This window comes from Neophocaena asiaeorientalis, unplaced genomic scaffold (assembly GCF_003031525.2).
Source record: "Neophocaena asiaeorientalis asiaeorientalis breed wild unplaced genomic scaffold, Neophocaena_asiaeorientalis_V1.1 scaffold82, whole genome shotgun sequence".
NCBI classification, from domain to species: domain Eukaryota; kingdom Metazoa; phylum Chordata; class Mammalia; order Artiodactyla; family Phocoenidae; genus Neophocaena; species Neophocaena asiaeorientalis.
The window spans coordinates 3,505,701-3,521,306 of NW_020173068.1; the positions used below are offsets into that span (position 1 = coordinate 3,505,701).

A 15,606-nucleotide genomic window follows, 5' to 3' on the forward strand; every position below is an offset into this window, starting at 1 on the left:
TCACTCCCACCCTAAGATTGTAACTCTCAAGTCTCAGCTTATTATGATGAGGGCCTCGTCTTTATCCTCCCTCCCTCCCTTCTTTCTTACCTTCAATTTATTTATTATGAGGAGGGACTCCTCACCTTGTGAGAGCCCTGGGCTTTGGTTTCTGTCAGAACAAAATTCTAATTTTCAGGGATCAACAAAGACGCTTTGGGCTTCCTTGCTTGCTTACTTCTCTGGGCTCTCATTTTCTCTTCACTTTTGGCTATATGCTTGTCGGTCTTATTTAAGAATGTGAGAGAGAGAGATGGGTGTGTGTGTGTGTGTGTGTGTGTGTGTGTGTGTGTTTAATCCATTCTCTTTGGTTCTCACTAGGAGAGTTGACCTAAGTAACCTAGCCCACCATTACTGAAGACAGGAAAGTTACCTGCAGAAATCTTCACTTTGAAAACTGAGAAGCAGTCACACTTTCAGGGATTGTCTACAAACTCTAGCTACTTGTCCTTTCTAGGCATTTTGCTTTGTGACCTCTGCAGTAGAACTGATTTGTTAGAGGAGTGGAGAAAGGAAGAGAATGAGATCTAAAGTGCAGTGGTTGTGAATTAATCATTGTTTCGGGGGAGAGGGCCACATATAGTAACAGTTGAGTAGAATGCACTAGTGTTTTCCACCGTAGATATTAAAAGGTTGTTGATCTGATGTGCTTCTTATAGAGGATAACAGGGTGTGCCAGCTTTTGATCATTTGGGGATACAAAGTTATAGGTCTTTAAAATTCCTAACTTAAAGAATTGTGCTTTACAATTTGTTCAGGGGACGCGTCTGATTCAGCGGACGCGGGTTCGTGCCCCGGTCCGGGAGGATCCCACATGCCGTGCAGCGGCTGGGCCCGTGAGCCAATTTGTTGTATTGGTGTTTCTCATCTGAATAATTCCTGTGCACCCTTCAAAACTGAGCTTAGATGTTATTTCTTCCCTAACTGCCTTTCCCCAAACATTGAAGTACTCCATAAATATTTATTGAATGGATGATAATGGGTTGGTGGGTGACTTAAGTTCCCTTCAGTTCCTGCAGAGCACCCTGACTTAATTCTTTCAAGCACTGATCAGAGATTTTAATAGTCTGTTTTCTTTGTTGGAGGGCAGAATTACTTTCTCTTTATTCTCCAGGGCCTAGAGAAAGGATCCCTTCCTGGCAATCAAGCATGTTTCCTGGTACATAATAAGTATTAGATAAATGCTTAATGAATGAACATTCTGCTCGTGATTTTGAAAGGAGGAGATAATTGGAAATTAAGGGCAACTATGGACATTTGAAACAAGTGATTCAGATAGTATTAACTACTTATGCTTTTTTTGTGTTCATTTGACCTTCTAAACAGTGCCACTTTGAAAGGGGAAAGGACAAGTTTGTATGACTAAATGTTTGTCTTTGCTTCTACCACGAGGCAAAAACATATACATAGTTTGTTCCACAAATCCTCTTACCAGTTTTTGCTGCCTTATTGCTAAGAAGAGTTCATTCTCTGCTGCAGTGCTTCAGAGGTGTTTTGCCTCATACAACTACTTTTCCTCTAAACAAGTGGTCTAAATCACGCAGTCAGTGCAATATAAGCACATTCGCATTCTTTACTGTAGAACTCTTTGTCCTGCCTGGACGAGTATGAGCTCTTGTTCATTAACTATGGTTGATCTAGGGATGGGAGGGGGATCTTTTTTTTTTTCTTAAGATGGAGACCCTAATAAATATTAGGGTTAAAAGACATAATAAAACTGTTGCACGATTTGAAAATATTTTAACTTTAGAGTTCCAGAATAATCTTTTCTAGTTCTAATACTAGAAAATTGATCTATAAAACTACATTAGTACAAATGACTGATTGTGCATTTTCTGATATTGGTCCATTCACTAAGCCTCTGATTTTCTTTTTTAGTTGCCAGATTGAAAAACAGAAATCACATGGAGTAGAAGAGATTAGAGGGAGAGACTGACTGAAGAGGACAAAAGGAGTTTTTATTGAAATTAATTAGTTCTGTTACATTTATGTCAATAAACATTACTTTCACAGTACATATTTTAGCCTGATGATTTAGTGAAGTTTTCTTTTCCTTGCATTTTATTAAAGTATAGGTCAAGCAGAGCCATGTATTAATAATTAGCTTTGGTTGCAGGTGTGGTCTGACTTTAGTAGGGAAAATTTTGTTGACAAGATAATTTTTCATAGTTGATTAATTGGCTTTTATTAGGCTAAGCATCGAGCAAACAAAACTTAGCCATGACTTCAGAGTCAGTCTGAGAGCTTTTAAAATAGAATTAGTGATCTGAAATTATTAGCCATGAAAGTTACATCTCCTTTTATGCAATACACGAGGACAGTAAGAACTAAGTAAGGTCATTTAAAATGGAAATTAGGGCTTCTCTGGTGGCGCAGTGGTTGAGAGTCCGCCTGCCGATGCAGGGGACACGGGTTCGTGCCCTGGTCCGGGAAGATCCCACATGCCGTGGAGCAGCTGGGCCCGTGAGCCATGGCTGCTGAGCCTGTGCGTCCGGAGCCTGTGCTCCGCAACAGGAGAGGCCCGCGTGCCGCAAATAAATAAATAAATGGTAATACTTTTTCTGTAAGTTATATTTTTTTAAGGTGTGCTTCTATTGTGAATGGTAGATAGGAGAATTGACCTTCAGGATACTCAGGACTCAAGCACTTTTCCCAACTTTCAGATAAGCCATTATAAAAATTGCTAAACTAGAGTTTCTTCAGTATTCTTTTAATTCTAATTGTTGTGGGAGAAAAATACCAATCTTAACTGTGGCCCTCTTATTTAATAGAAGAAGCTATATTGGTGGGGCGGGGAGTGAAGGGAAAATTACTCAAGAACTCTTGAGTTAGTCTTTTAGTTTTCCTAGCTATGTACCAGATGACCTGAAGTGTTTAGGGGTACTCTGCCTTTTGGAGGCAACTTCATTTTTATTTCATTTTTTTGAAAATAAACCAACATTGATTTGATTGATAAATAATATTTACTGGACATCATACAAAATGCAGAGACTTCAGCTGGGTACTGTAAAATCAAAAGATTAATTAGATAATGGATCTTGACTTCAAGGAGCTAAGGGTCTAATAAGGAAATTAAGGTATGATGTGGAAAGTGATAAGTTCAGTTCGATAGGAATGAAAAGACATGAACCTTAAGGGCCAGCCATTTTGGCTTTGAATCCCAGCTCCATCTCTACTGGATATTCTTGCTAAAGCTACTGAATTTACTTTGGCTGTTTTCTTATCTGTAGATTAGGAAAAGAAATGCCTGCCACATAGAATTCTGGAGGAGAGGTGTGGGGGGCAGGTATTTAAAGCTGAAAAACTCTTTTAGCTCCAGACTTGTAATACCTGATTGCCTGTTCAGTACCCTTTTTAATATGTCAAAGAGCCATTTTAACCTTATGTTTAAAACCTGACTTGTGAGCTCTTCCAGAATGTTTTCTGTCTCCATGAATGGCATCAACAGTCTCTCTAGCCAGAAATCTAAAAGTCACTTCCATTCCTTACCCCATTATCCAGTCCACCCAGAGCTATTGATTTTACACCATAAATTTTGTTCGTCATATTAGTTCACTTATCTCCATTGCTACCACCATAGGTCAGGCCTTTATCATCTGTCTTACATAGGCTACTGTTGATAGCTTTCTGTTTCGCTGAAAGTATTCTCTCTTGCCTGTCTCACACCCAGCCAGAGTAAGCTTGTTCAAAATGTACATATGGGTCACTTTTCTGCTTAAAATTCTTCAATGAATTTCCATTATCCTTAATCTGCAGATAAAATCTTAAAGGCACATTGGTCTCACTGTTCTGCCTCGCTCATTATTGTATTCCCAAAGCCTAGCATAATACTTTTTCATAGTAGATGCTCATATATTTAAGGGATGAACAAAGGAAGGAATGTCTGAAAGAACCAAATCTGTGGTTGAGAGATTTAGGCTTGTCCCTGTATTTCCTTCCTTTTAGGCTGCATGTGAATATACATACACATTTACAGCAGTACAAGTGAAGTAGTATTTCTGAATAGAATAATGTTTATCTTCTTTTTTCTATCTTTTTTTTTTTTTTGCGGTACGCGGGCCTCTCACTGTTGTGGCCTCTCCCGTTGCAGAGCACAGGCTCCTGACGTGCAGGCTCAGCGGCCATGGCTCACGGGCCCAGCCGCTCCTCGGCATGTGGGATCTTCCCGGACCGGGACACGAACCCGTGTCCCCTGCATCAGCAGGCGGACTCGCATCCACTGCGCCACCAGGGAAGCCCTCTTTTTTCTATCTTTTCACATCCCCTCTTTACCCCATTCCATCACCCTCCCTCACCCCTCCCTGCACCATTTTATTTATCTGAAGTTGCTAAGCTATAGTTTAAGAACACACACCCCACCGTCCCCCACCCCTGTTTTCTTCTCCCCGCATAATTAATGAAAGCCAACTATTTGGAATTCATGTGAATGACTCTCTTACTCTAAGCAGATTATTTGGTATGCATGACAGTAAAGTGAAGCACCTCTTTGGGTTACTGCAAAAATAGCTCGTTGTCCTCCCAGTGGAGAATCAAATTCACCAGTTCATAAATTAGGTCCCAGTTGATGAGGCACAAAGCTGCAAGGGCCAGTCAAACAAGTACTTGAGAATCTCAGGAGTTTCATTAGTGAATAGCCTTGCTCTACGCTTCTCAGAGAATGCCAAGGCCTTATGAGAGCAGAAGACTGGGTGATAAGAGTGTGATTGATACATGGGCTAATAAATGGGAGTTGGGGAATATTTTTCATGTGAGTCAGATGATTTCCACGGAGAAATGAGGTCTCATTTTGTAATGGCATGTCCACCCATGAGTTGGCCCTCAGAGGCTGGGAGTTAACCACAGCTCCTATAATTTCTGTACTTTGAAGAAAACTAGGAGTGAAGACCACAGCCTTTTAAGGTTAGGCTTCTGCTTATTAGTTTTCACTAAGGAGCAATGGCATGGTAATCATTTAATAATAATTTACATGTGTTCGGTGTTTTTGAGCCCTTTCTGGAAGATCATCTCGCTTGAGCTTCCCTTCAGTCTGCAAGTGCAGTTAGGCAGGTTTTATAAGTGATGAATCAAAGCTGGAAGAACCCCAGTAGAGGTCCTGTAGCCAAATAGGGATTTGAACCCAGGACTCCACTGCTTGCTTCATCACATTGCATATTGCATCTAATCCCATTTATTCAATTTGTGCTGATTTTACAAACTTCTTAAGTTCATTGGGGAAGAGCTTTGAGACCCAGGGTGTCTTACAGAATATCAACAGAAAGAATAAAATACCTATAAAGGAATATAGAGACTGAAGAGAAAGATACTGTCTCAGAGAAGAAGGTAAGAATTTAAGAGTTTAGTATCATTAAAATTCATAAATTCCTGAGACAGTATTTCTACTGGTTTAATGCTGTTTTCTATACCATTTTGGCTGTTTGCACACATACACACACCTTTACCCGTCTCCCTAGCGTCTTTTGCTGTTGTTAGTGCAGTGATAATAGTCACCAAAAAAGCCAGCAGTCCTAAAGCACAAATGACCTTGTTTCTTTGGGAAGAAGAAAAGTTACAATAAAAGTGTCTGCTTTCTGGTTTTTTGCTTGTTTGGGTGTGTGTGTGTGTTTATAATTAATCGATATTAGGTAAAGATACATTAGGTTATTATCACCCAGGTGGTTTTATAAAACCAAAGAAATAAATATTTGGAAATAATTTTAAAGACAGTTTTGGTCCACTTTTTAGTAAGAATCTGAATTAGTTTTTGTGTTCTGGCCATTTAAGTTGTATACATATGGGACCCCAGAGTTGAACAGAGGCAAGTTATAGGGGCTTTTATGAATTGGAGAATTCGTAGGTAGACAAATGGATCTTTTGATCTCATATATTGCTGGGGAGGGAGGTGGGAGTATCATTGTTTGTCACACTTTTGGAGGATAGCATTAACCCCCATCCTAGTCTTTCTTGCTCTTCCTCTAAAAGCTTTAAGCTGCTGAAATTGTGGGCATAAGGAGACATCTCTTCTGGCTTACTTTTTGGTGTAGTAGCTAAGCTCCAGCTTAAATACAACATTAGAAAGAACATGTAGATGGTTGTGAGTCTCATAGAGGTCTCAAATAGGCACAGTTCTGAACACTTTACACTTATTAGTTCATTGAATCCTCACCACAAACCTGAGAGGTGAATACAGTTATCTCTATTTTGTAGTCTGGTTAAATGTCGTCAGCTCCTTCTAGCTGTGTGTCCTTTGGCAAGTTACTTAACCTTTCTTTACTTCATTTTCCTCGTCTGTAGAATGGGGTAATGGTAACTGTCCTTATCAGTTCCTTGTGTGGTAAGGGTTATGAAATAATTCACATAAAGCACATGGTGAATGCTTGTAGATGTTAGCTGTTGTTGTCTAACTAGTTTATGATTACATGGCAAAAAAGATTATTGTCACAAGAATCAGAAGTTTGGTTTCCAGTCCTTAGCTCTCCTGTTAAGTAGCTATGTGACTATAGGTAAATTTTCCTCTTTCTGGGCCTCAGTTTTCTTATACCCATTTTTTAAAAACTTTTTACTTGAAAGTAACTTCAAATTTATAAGAGACAGAAATAAAAATAGTACAGATATGACACCAAAAGCACAGACAAGACAAAATAGACAAATTAGAGTTCATCAAAATTTTAAAGTTTAGTGCATCAGCGGACACCACCAACAGAATAAAAAGGCAACCCACAGAATGGCAGAAAGTATTTGCAAATAACATATCTGATAAGGGATTAGTATCCAGAATATATAAGGAACTTCTGCAACTCAACAAGCAAAAGAAAAGAAAATTAAAAAATAAAGGACTTGAGTAGTCATCTCTCCAAAGAAGATAAATAAATGGCCAGTAAACACCTGAAAAAGTGCTTAGCATCACTAATCATTAGAGAAGTACCAGTCAAAACCACAGTGAGATACCACTTTATATCCATTAAGATGGCTGCTATTAAAAAAAATTACATAAATGCTGGAGAGGATGTGGAGAAATTGGAACCTTTGTGCATTGCTGATGGGAATATAAAATGATGCAGCCACTGTGGAAAAGAGTGTGCTGGTTCCTCAAAAAATTAAAGATAGAATTACCATATGATCTACAATTCCACCCAAAAGAATTGAAAGGAGGAACTCCAGAAGATATTTGTACAGCAGTGTTCATAGCAGCGTTATTCACAATAGCCTAAAGGTGGAAACAACCCAGGTGTCTATTGATGAATGAATGGATAGACAAAATGTGGTATATACATGCAATGGAGCTATTCAGCCTTAAAGAGGGAGGAAATTCTGGCATATACTACAAACATGGATGAACCTTGAAGACATGCTAAATGAAATGAGCCAAGTGTAAAAGGACAAATATTCTACAATTACACTTACATGAGGTACCTAGAGTAGTCAAACTCAGAGACGAAAAATAAAATGATGGTTATATAAGGAGCTGGGGGAGGAGGGAGTTGGTGTTTAATGGGTACAGAGTTTCAGTTTGGGATGATGAAAATTTTCTAGAGATGGAGGATGTGGTGATGGTTGTACTAGAATGTGAATGTACTTAATGCCTCTGAACTGTATGCTTAAACATTGTTAATTTTGGTAAATTTTATATTTGTATTTTACCACAATTTTAAAAAATATGTTTGAACAAAATTAAAATAGTACAAAGAAACATCTGTATCCCCATTGACCCAGATTTACTTACTGTTATATTTTACCCCATTTGCTTTATCATGTGTGAGTGCATTCTTGTATACACCTAATCTAAATCCAGTTTTGTCATTTGATCTGATAGTATTTTTAATAGCATTTTCCCCCATCTAGTACAGGATACAGTCTAGAGTAGGACATTGTATTTAGTTGTCATGTCTCTTTAGCCGTCCTTTATCTTTTATAATATTGACATGTTTGAAGAGCACAGTGTATTACTCCCCACCCCTGAATTTTTTAATAGAAGCTTCCTCATTTTCTGTTTGTCTTTGCCTTGTAATTAGATTGAGGTTACACAATCTTGGCCAGAAAATGCATGGGTGATGTGTCTTCCTCAGGTTATAACATCTGGAGACTCAATATATTTTTTTAAAATATGATTGGCTTTATTCTGTGATTTATGCATCAGACAGCATCCTATCAAGCAAACAGAAGGGTGTTCCCTCAATATATTTGTAACTAAATGCAGAGTAAAGGGAATCTACAAATGCTATAGAAATCTCAGAGAATGGAGATAACGAGATTGGAGGGGGGGTGGGGGGGGCATGATGAAGGAGACTTAGTTTACTGATTTGGTAGAAAGCACGTTTCTAAAATTTTACCAGTTTTTCCTCAGTGTCAAATTCTGCATTAGTTCAGCCAATGTATATTACTGTCTTCCACCAGTTTTTTTATTTACTTACTTTTTAATTAATTAATTAATTTTTATTTTTGGCTGTGTTGGGCCTTCGTTGCTGCGCTCGGGCTTTCTCTAGTTGCGGCGAGCAGGGGCTACTCTTTGTTGCGGTCCACAGGCTTCTCATTGTGGTGGCTTCTCTTGTTGCAGAGTATGGGCTCTAGGCGTGCGGGCTTCAGTAGTTGTGGCTCGGGGGCTCTAGAGTGCAGGCTCAGTAGTTGTGGTGCTCGGGCTTAATTGCTCTGCGGCATGTGGGATCTTCCCGGACCAGGGCTCAAACCCGTGTCCCCTGCATTGGCAGGCGGATTCTTAACAACTACGCCACCAGGGAAGACCTCCACCAGTTTTTATTAAGCTTGCTCCTATATTAAATAAATCAGGAGGAAACTACTGGTTTCTTTCTTTTTCTTTTTAATGAAATCAAGTGTATCTTTCAAATGGTGATCACTGGCCTACGTATTATTATGTAAAGTTACCCAAATAATAAAATGACGTTGAACTTTGATGTATGAGAACAAGTCTGTTCTCTTCCTGGTTTCATCAAATATTAGTCAGGCTAAGGTTTGTACTGTGGACTTTGCCACCATTCTAGAGTGTTTTAGCACCCTTACTTGAGCTGTAGAAAGCTGTTGAAAGGGAAGAGCTGTTCTTGCTAATACTGTTTTTTTTTTTTTTTGGCTGCATTGGGTCTTCGTTGCTGCACACAGGCCTTTTCTACTTGCGGCGAGCCAGGGCTACTCTTCATTGCGGTGCACGGATTTCTCATTGCGGTGGCTTCTCTTGTTGCGGAACATGGGCTCTAGGTGCGCGGGCTTCAAAAGTTGTGGCTCGCGGGCTCTAGAGCGCAGGCTCAGTAGTTGTGGCGCACGGGTTTAGTTGCTCTGAGGCACATGGGATCTTCCCGGACCAGGCCTCAAACCCATGTCCCCTGCATTGGCAGGCGTATTCTTAACCACTGTGCCACTAAGGAATCCCTTGCTAATACTTTTTGTAGAATGTATAAATAGTAGTAATGCTGATGGGTTTATCCACAATGCCATTCTTCCCTTTCAGGCTATCTTTTAAAGAGCATCCAAACTTTAGATGAAGAGGTAACAGGCTACTTTGTAGAATAGGATTAGGGCCAGTATACGTTTAAGTATATTTCTTGGGATTTGGGTGTTTTGTTTTAATTTTTCCCCATGTTTCAGGAAACACTGTGATTGGCACAGTTGGGATATGTTCATTGGTTAACAGGTAGGAGAGCCAGAGGTATGTTTGAGGCCATTACTCAGGATGATTTTTTTTCTTCCTGTATGCTTTTTAAAAATGGTTCCTTGGCGTTTGTATGTTTTGTTTCTGCAGTTTGAAGAAAACAGTTCTGAAACGAGGTCTTACCCCCAGCTGCCTCTCAATACAGTGATTGCCATCTCTCCAAACGTCAAGTCCAGCTTTGTCCGCCAACCTGTCTGACATGTCGGGACCCGTGCCAAGCAGGGCCAGAGTTTACACAGATGTTAATACGCACAGACCCCGAGAGTACTGGGATTACGAGTCACATGTGGTGGAATGGGGGTAATAATTTCCGTTTACTTCACTGTACTCACCCAAAGGGCTGACTCTTGTGCATTTGTTGAGTAATTTACAACAGGAAACTTCCCTGACTGTACAGTTATAAACCTCAAGATTGAACGCAATTTTTGTTTTCTTCTACAGTAAAGAAACAGGGTATTGGCTTTGGTCAATTAACAGTTCTGATGGGTTTACCATTTTAAAAACATTTCGGTCTCTTATTTTTTTCTCCAATGTATATATTCTGTATGGTAACAAAGAGTTATCTATTAGCTTGCTCAGCTAAGGGCTTTGCAGTTAGGTGAGAATTAATACTTGAGAGACTTTGAAAACACCAGGCTCTTACATAAAGTATTTTTGAGGTCAGAGAATGTTGTCCCATGATGATACTGAAGGATAAAACAGTTCTCCAGAAAGGTGTCCTCTTTCTGATGAGAAGCAAAATTAAACCCTTAAAACTTTGCCCTTATCATGAGGCTAGCCATGTGTAATGTGGCATTCAGCCCAAATTCCATCCTGAACAGTTGCAGTCTGCCTGAACAGCTGTGTTTGCCCTCCTAATTTTCTGTGCAGTCTCATTTGGATGTTTGCATTTCTTGTCCCAACATAGTATGTATTTAATTGATCAGGTCGTACCTTTTGTGATAAAATTATTTTGATATTCAAATGCAAAAGATAGCAATTTGAAAACTTGGTAAAGCTGCAGCTCCCATACACTGTATTTTATATCTGTCCACATGTGATTTTCATAGCATGTAAATGGTCTTCAAAATTTGTCATAGGGTGTGTTTTAATGCTGATTGGGCCATGATTCTTAACGGTAAGTACATTATCTCTGCACAAGGAGGCACAGTGTGCTTCAAAGATACCATCAAGAACCATGGTACAGTGCCAGTAAATGTTACCATTATTGATAATCTAACAATTTTCCTCTTACATGCTTTGGACTCTAGGAATACCTGAGTTTTACTGCAGAAATTTCAGCTCTCTTCAAATTAAGTGCTTTGAGCTTAGTTCTGCTTAAATTTTGGCACTAAACAACCCTTTGAGTTTTTGGCGTGGTGCTATTTGCTTGCTTGCATTTGTTTTCTGTGCCCTCCCACAGGAAAAGAGTTCAACCAGAACTAAGAGCTTCCTTCCCTAGACCTGCCATGATTATTACATTGTCCATTGTCCTTAGTACCTTTTACCTTCTCTGTTCATTCACTTTCCTTTTTTTTTTCTTTTGCTTGAGGAAAATGAATGGCTGATTTTTTACATTTTTTACACTGAATTTTCAGTGCCTCCAGCAGGAGTAAATAGCATTTAGGCCTTATTGAAAAGACTCTTATTCTTTAGAGCAAATTCCTCTAAGTTGTAAGCAGAGGCAGGGAGAAAAATGTTAGCATTTGCCTTATTCTTTTTCACCTCTGATGTTGCTTAGTAGTCTTGGAATATGGGTAAAAGTAGGGAAAGGGACACCTAACTGTGGTTCATGATCTGTAGTGTGGTTTGCAAACTTCATTACGTGGACTGTCCTCAGAGCTTTGGAGGGCAAGTTGGAGGTCAAACCTATATGTTTGAAAGCTACTTACCTGCAAAGAGACCCATTAGAAATCGGCTGCTCCCAAAGTGTGGCTGAATTGAAATATTCTTGTATTGACTTCCTGTAAGATGCCAACACTGAGCCAGGCACTGAGGGACAGGAATATATATAAATTATTTTCCAAGGGAAAGCTGTCTGTTGTTGGAGACAAACATACATAACAAACCCCAATACAAGCTATCTGCGTGTGGTATGTCAATAGAGATGTGAACAACTTGGGATTTGAAAGAATAACTGAAAGTCTTAAATTTTTTAACACTAGGATTTGGAACACACATTTTAAATTGGCCAAATTTTTAAAAAATACAAAGAAGCCAATTGGGAATTATTTGAAATACGTTTTATTTCTTTTACTCTACTGGCTATAGTTTTGCAAGTTGAATTAGTGCTTGATAATTTGAACTTTTAAAATCATTGTGACTGACTCTTTTTGTTCCCAGAAATCAAGATGACTACCAGCTGGTTAGAAAATTAGGCCGGGGTAAATACAGTGAAGTATTTGAAGCCATCAACATCACAAATAATGAAAAAGTTGTTGTTAAAATTCTCAAGGTAAGTACAAGAAGAGAGATTATAACTTCACAGGTTTTTGAGGTTCAGAAATTTTTTTTAAAGTAGCGCTTGAAAGGGTTTTTGGAGTGCTTTAACACCTTGATTTTATTGCTCCTTTGAAGTCGATAGAAGAGATTATCTTCATTTGACAGATCAGGAAACTGAAGCAAGAGAAGTGTTTGACTCAAATCGTACAGCTAGATTGTGGCAGAGGGAGGGAGTAAAGATTCAGTCTTCTCTGTCCTAGATCTTGCCTAACACTGATTTCCTATTTCTTACATTTTTAGTTCTAATCCATGCTTTTGTTTTTAATGAGTTGTTAGCTCTACTGTGTAAAGATGAGGAGCCACAAATGCAGACTTTATAGGACAGGTGGATCACATTAATGCAGCTAGTCTGATTTAAGTGCCCATGATTAGAAGATGTGAGTGATGGGTACTATGGCACGTGCTCCAGCTCCAGCTGATGATTGCCCAGCAGGAGTGCAAGTCTAATGTTTTTTGGTACTGTTTCGCAAAAAGAAGCTAGACATTTATATTTGTATACTAATTCCCCTGGTTTTTAAATGTTGGCTTGAGTTTTTTAAAACACCGTACAGGCCAGATTTGACCAATGGGCTACCTGTATGCAAATTGTGATTTAGTTATAACTGTACTGTACACTGCCATATACCAGGAACCTAGCATACAGTTCCTTGCCACAGGAACTTTTCCATATTTGACACGAGAAGCAGAGGGACTCAGACTTTCTCAATTTATAACACCCATATTGCTTCAGTGACTCTCATGGTACCCCTAAGCCAAAAGAAATACGGTTTTGTTTATTAAGTAGTTAAGTCCAGATAACTAAAAAAAGTATTTGTGTTTCAACTGGTAGCCATTTAAAAACTTATACACATAAGTTGAAAAAGTAATTTTATTTTATTCTTATATAACCATAATTAATTACTATTGGGATATGTATACCTATTAGTCACTGCACAACTTCTCAAATGTTGGAATCAGATTGGACACCAGCAGCCTCATTTCCTGTTCCACATTGATTTTTGCACAATACTTGCTTTTTGTCACAGCAATTGCTGAAAACCCAGTTTCACAAAAATATGCCATTAAAGAGAATATAGTGCAATCTAATATTGAAACTGAACTACCTCAGGCTGGTAGTGCACTCATTGACTGGCAGACAGCAAGTATTAATTGGCATCTTCCTTCAAAAAGTAAAAATCCCACAGAACACCTGTTTTGGCATACCTTTCGGGAACCAGAGTTTAAGTATTTATATCTTACCTTGTGTAGAAAGAGAACTAGGCTGGAAATCGGGACATTTGGATTCTAATCCAAACTCTAAAAGTAATTAGCCATGGTAGTCCTTTTAATTATTTAAGACATATTGGTTCATCTGTGAAAATGAGAGTTACCAGGATCAAATACAAAATTGTATATAAAAAAAAATTGTATATAGATATATACTTTGGAAACGGAAGTTCTGTGTAATTGTAAGATGATATTCCTATGGAAAAGTATATGATAGACTGAAGTGATATATTATTTAGAGTCATCTGAAAGTCATAAATAGTGAGTCTTACAGTTCGGAAGAGAGTAGTGATGGTTAGGCAAAGCTCCCTGGAACTGTTTTCAGGCCCTGAGTGGGAGAAGGATTTGGATTGGTGTGCATGGGAGCATGGAAGGGAAGCATACTCTAGAATGCACAAGATTAAGAAAAGAAGAAATAAGTGAGAGAAATGTTTCATGTGGAAGCTGTCATGTGATCATACATGGGAAGTAAACTTGGAAAAGGAGATTAAATTAATGATGGCCTGGGAAAAGATAACATCTCCATTTCCTTCCAGCCTTGCAAACTGTGATTTTTATCTCATCTAGGTTGTTGGGAGCCATTGATGGTCTTGAGTGATGGGTGGTTTGGAAAGATTTTTTTTCCTAGCTCAGTCTTTTCCTAACTGTACTGTATATGTTACTGTAACTGTGTAGCTAGATGGTATAATTATAGATAAAGTTCACTCATAACTATATTTAAATTTTTTAATTTCCCCCCATTTATTAGACAAAATTTGCATTGATCACATTAAATTAGGATTTAAGTGACCTGCCTGGTCTGTCTAGCTTTTGTAAGTTTATAGATTTTAAGGATTCTGTAGAATAAAAGTTTTGTAAACCAGTAGCTTTTTGCCATCAACCAGCAGTTGGGATATAGTGATTCAGTAGAAAACAGGAGAGAGATTGATAGATTAGTTCCTGGAGAGTAGAAACATCTCCTAGATACTCCAGCAGATCAGAAAGATCTGGTAGTCGAAGCAAATAGAAAACTTGTGATCAGCTTGTTTCCTAGCCAGTGTAGTGAGTTCTAATAGAAGCAAGGCTGAGACCATGGATTGAATTAAATGTGGAATTCACTATTAGTAAAACAGCTTCCATTTATTTATTTACTTTTAATATGTTTTTTTATATTTTTTTTGGCCACACCTCATGGCTTGCGGGATCTTAATTCCCCGACCAGGGATCGAACCCAGGCCCTCGGCAGTGAAAGCTCGGAGTCCTAACCACTGGACTGCCAGGGAATTCCCAGCTTCCATTTATTGACTGTCTACTTTGCATTGGGCCCTTTTGTAGCTGTAGTATTTACATCACAATTCTGCAAGGCAAGTGTGAAGTTCAGAAACACTTAAGTGCTTTTCCCAAAGTTCCACAGCTACAAAGCCAGGGTTTGAGGACAGTCTTTCCAAAATGTGCTTGCTTCCTGCTGTACCATGTGCTTAGGACTCAAGAAAAGGTTAAAAGAGTCTACAGTATTGTTTGGTAGTTCCTAGATCTGGATTATCAACCCGAGAAGCGTCTAAAAATAGATCTCCAGCTCTGTTCTCAAGATTCTGATTCAGCAGATCTATACAGTTTGTATATTAAAAAACCCAGGTTGATAATCAAAGTTTAGTAACCAGTAGTCTTGTTAATGAAGAGATGATATATACTTACAACAGTTTCTAAGAAGCGTATGCAGTGTGTCAGTAGTCTGAGGTGACCAACACCAATAGGAAAGATTGCCTGGTCCAGTGTGGCAGACACAGGTCACACGTGGTTATTGAGCATTTGAAATATGGCTGGTCCAAACTGAGATATGCTGTAAGCATAAAGTACAGCAGATTTCAAAGGCCTAGTACAAAAAATATATATATAAAATTGCTCATTAGTAATTTTTTATATTGATTTACATGTTGAAATGATAACATTTTGGTTATATTTTTGTTAACTAAAATGTATTATTAAAATTAATTTGGGGGCTTCCCTGGTGGCGCAGTGGTTGAGAGTCCGCCTGCTGATGCAGGGGACACGGGTTCGTGCCCCGGTCCGGGAAGATCCCACATGCCGTGGAGCGGCTGGGCCTGTGAGCCATGGCCGCTGAGCCTGCGCGTCCGGAGCCTGTGCTCCGCAACAGGAGAGGCCACGATAGAGGCCCACGTACTGCATTAAAAAAAAAAAAAAAAAAA

General features: G+C 38.9%; 1 protein-coding gene across 2 annotated transcripts in view; it reads left to right on the forward strand.

Annotated features, from left to right (window-relative positions):
• The window catches only part of CSNK2A1 (casein kinase 2 alpha 1), a 55,753-nt gene that overhangs the window by 20,449 nt on the left and 19,698 nt on the right, over positions 1–15,606 (forward strand). For both annotated transcript variants that reach the window (XM_024742942.1, XM_024742943.1), the window contains 2 exons: positions 9,764–9,973; positions 11,996–12,107. In XM_024742942.1, the coding sequence (XP_024598710.1) occupies positions 9,873–9,973; positions 11,996–12,107 (213 nt within the window). In that variant the 5' untranslated portion in view covers positions 9,764–9,872. The remainder of the gene's footprint in view (positions 1–9,763; positions 9,974–11,995; positions 12,108–15,606) is intronic.